General features: G+C 67.8%; 1 protein-coding gene across 1 annotated transcript in view; it reads left to right on the forward strand.

The window, feature by feature from the left end:
* The window catches only part of LOC112966299 (myelin proteolipid protein-like), a 17,762-nt gene that overhangs the window by 15,117 nt on the left and 1,565 nt on the right, over positions 1 to 1,080 (forward strand). Inside the window, exon 2 of the mRNA XM_026066279.1 lies at positions 200 to 384. Coding sequence (XP_025922064.1) covers positions 200 to 384 — 185 coding nt within the window. The remainder of the gene's footprint in view (positions 1 to 199; positions 385 to 1,080) is intronic.

The following is a 1,080-nucleotide window of genomic DNA, read 5'->3' on the forward strand; positions in this document are numbered from 1 at the left end:
GGGGGACGGGGGACGGGGGACGGGGACGTCGCCAGCCGGCACCCCGAGGCCGCCCTGCGCTGCCGGGCCCCGCGGTCCGGGCGATACCGCGCCTCCTCTCCGGAAAGGCGTTTTTGGGGAGGCGGGCTGCAGCCCCCCCCACCCCAAGCGAGCCCGCGGCCCGGCCTAGCCCCCCCCCCACCCTGTCTCCCGCTGCCAGGCTTGCTGGAGTGCTGCGCCCGGTGCCTCGTCGGGGCGCCCTTCGCCTCGCTGGTGGCCACCGGCCTGTGCTTCTTCGGCGTAGCGCTGTTCTGCGGCTGCGGGCACGAAGCCCTCACGGGCACCGAGCAGCTCATCGAGACCTACTTCTCCAAAAACTACCAGGACTATGAGTATCTCATCGACGTGTAAGTACCCCGCTCCCCTGCGTCGCCCTTGCGCCCGTGCACTGCTCTTTGCACCCGTGCACTGCTCTTGCACCCGTGCATTGCTCTTGCACCCGTGCACTGCTCTTTGCACCCGTGCACTGCTCTTTGCACCCGTGCATTGCTCTTGCACCCGTGCACTGCTCTTTGCACCCGTGCATTGCTCTTGCACCCGTGCATTGCTCTTGCACCCGTGCACTGCTCTTTGCACCCGTGCATTGCTCTTTGCACCTGTGCATTGCTCTTGCACCCATGCATCGCCCTGGCTCCAGTGCATTGCTCTTTGCACCCATGCATCGCCACGGCTCTGGTGCATCGTCCTGGCTCCAGTGCATTGCCCTTGCAGCTGTGCATTGCCCTTGCAGCTGTGCACCGCTCTTGCACCCATGCATCGCCCTGGCTCTGGTGCATCGCCCTCGCACCGGGACTGGGCACCTTTGCATCCAGGTCTTGCACCATGCCAGGAGGAGGCATCCGGTGCTGCAGCCCCCCGGGGCTGTGGGGCAGCTTGGTCCCTTCTCCGTTGTGGTGTGCAGAGCCCCAAGCGGGCGCCGCAGCCCCAGCGCTGCGTTGGCCCCCCACCTCCCCGCCCGGGGTGGGGGGGTCCCACCTGCAGGCTACCCGGCGCCGCTCAGCCTCTCCCTCCTCCTCCTCCTCCTCCTCCTCCTCCTCCTCC

Source organism: Apteryx rowi, unplaced genomic scaffold (assembly GCF_003343035.1).
Source record: "Apteryx rowi isolate R43461 unplaced genomic scaffold, aptRow1 scaffold_24, whole genome shotgun sequence".
Lineage (NCBI taxonomy): Eukaryota > Metazoa > Chordata > Aves > Apterygiformes > Apterygidae > Apteryx > Apteryx rowi.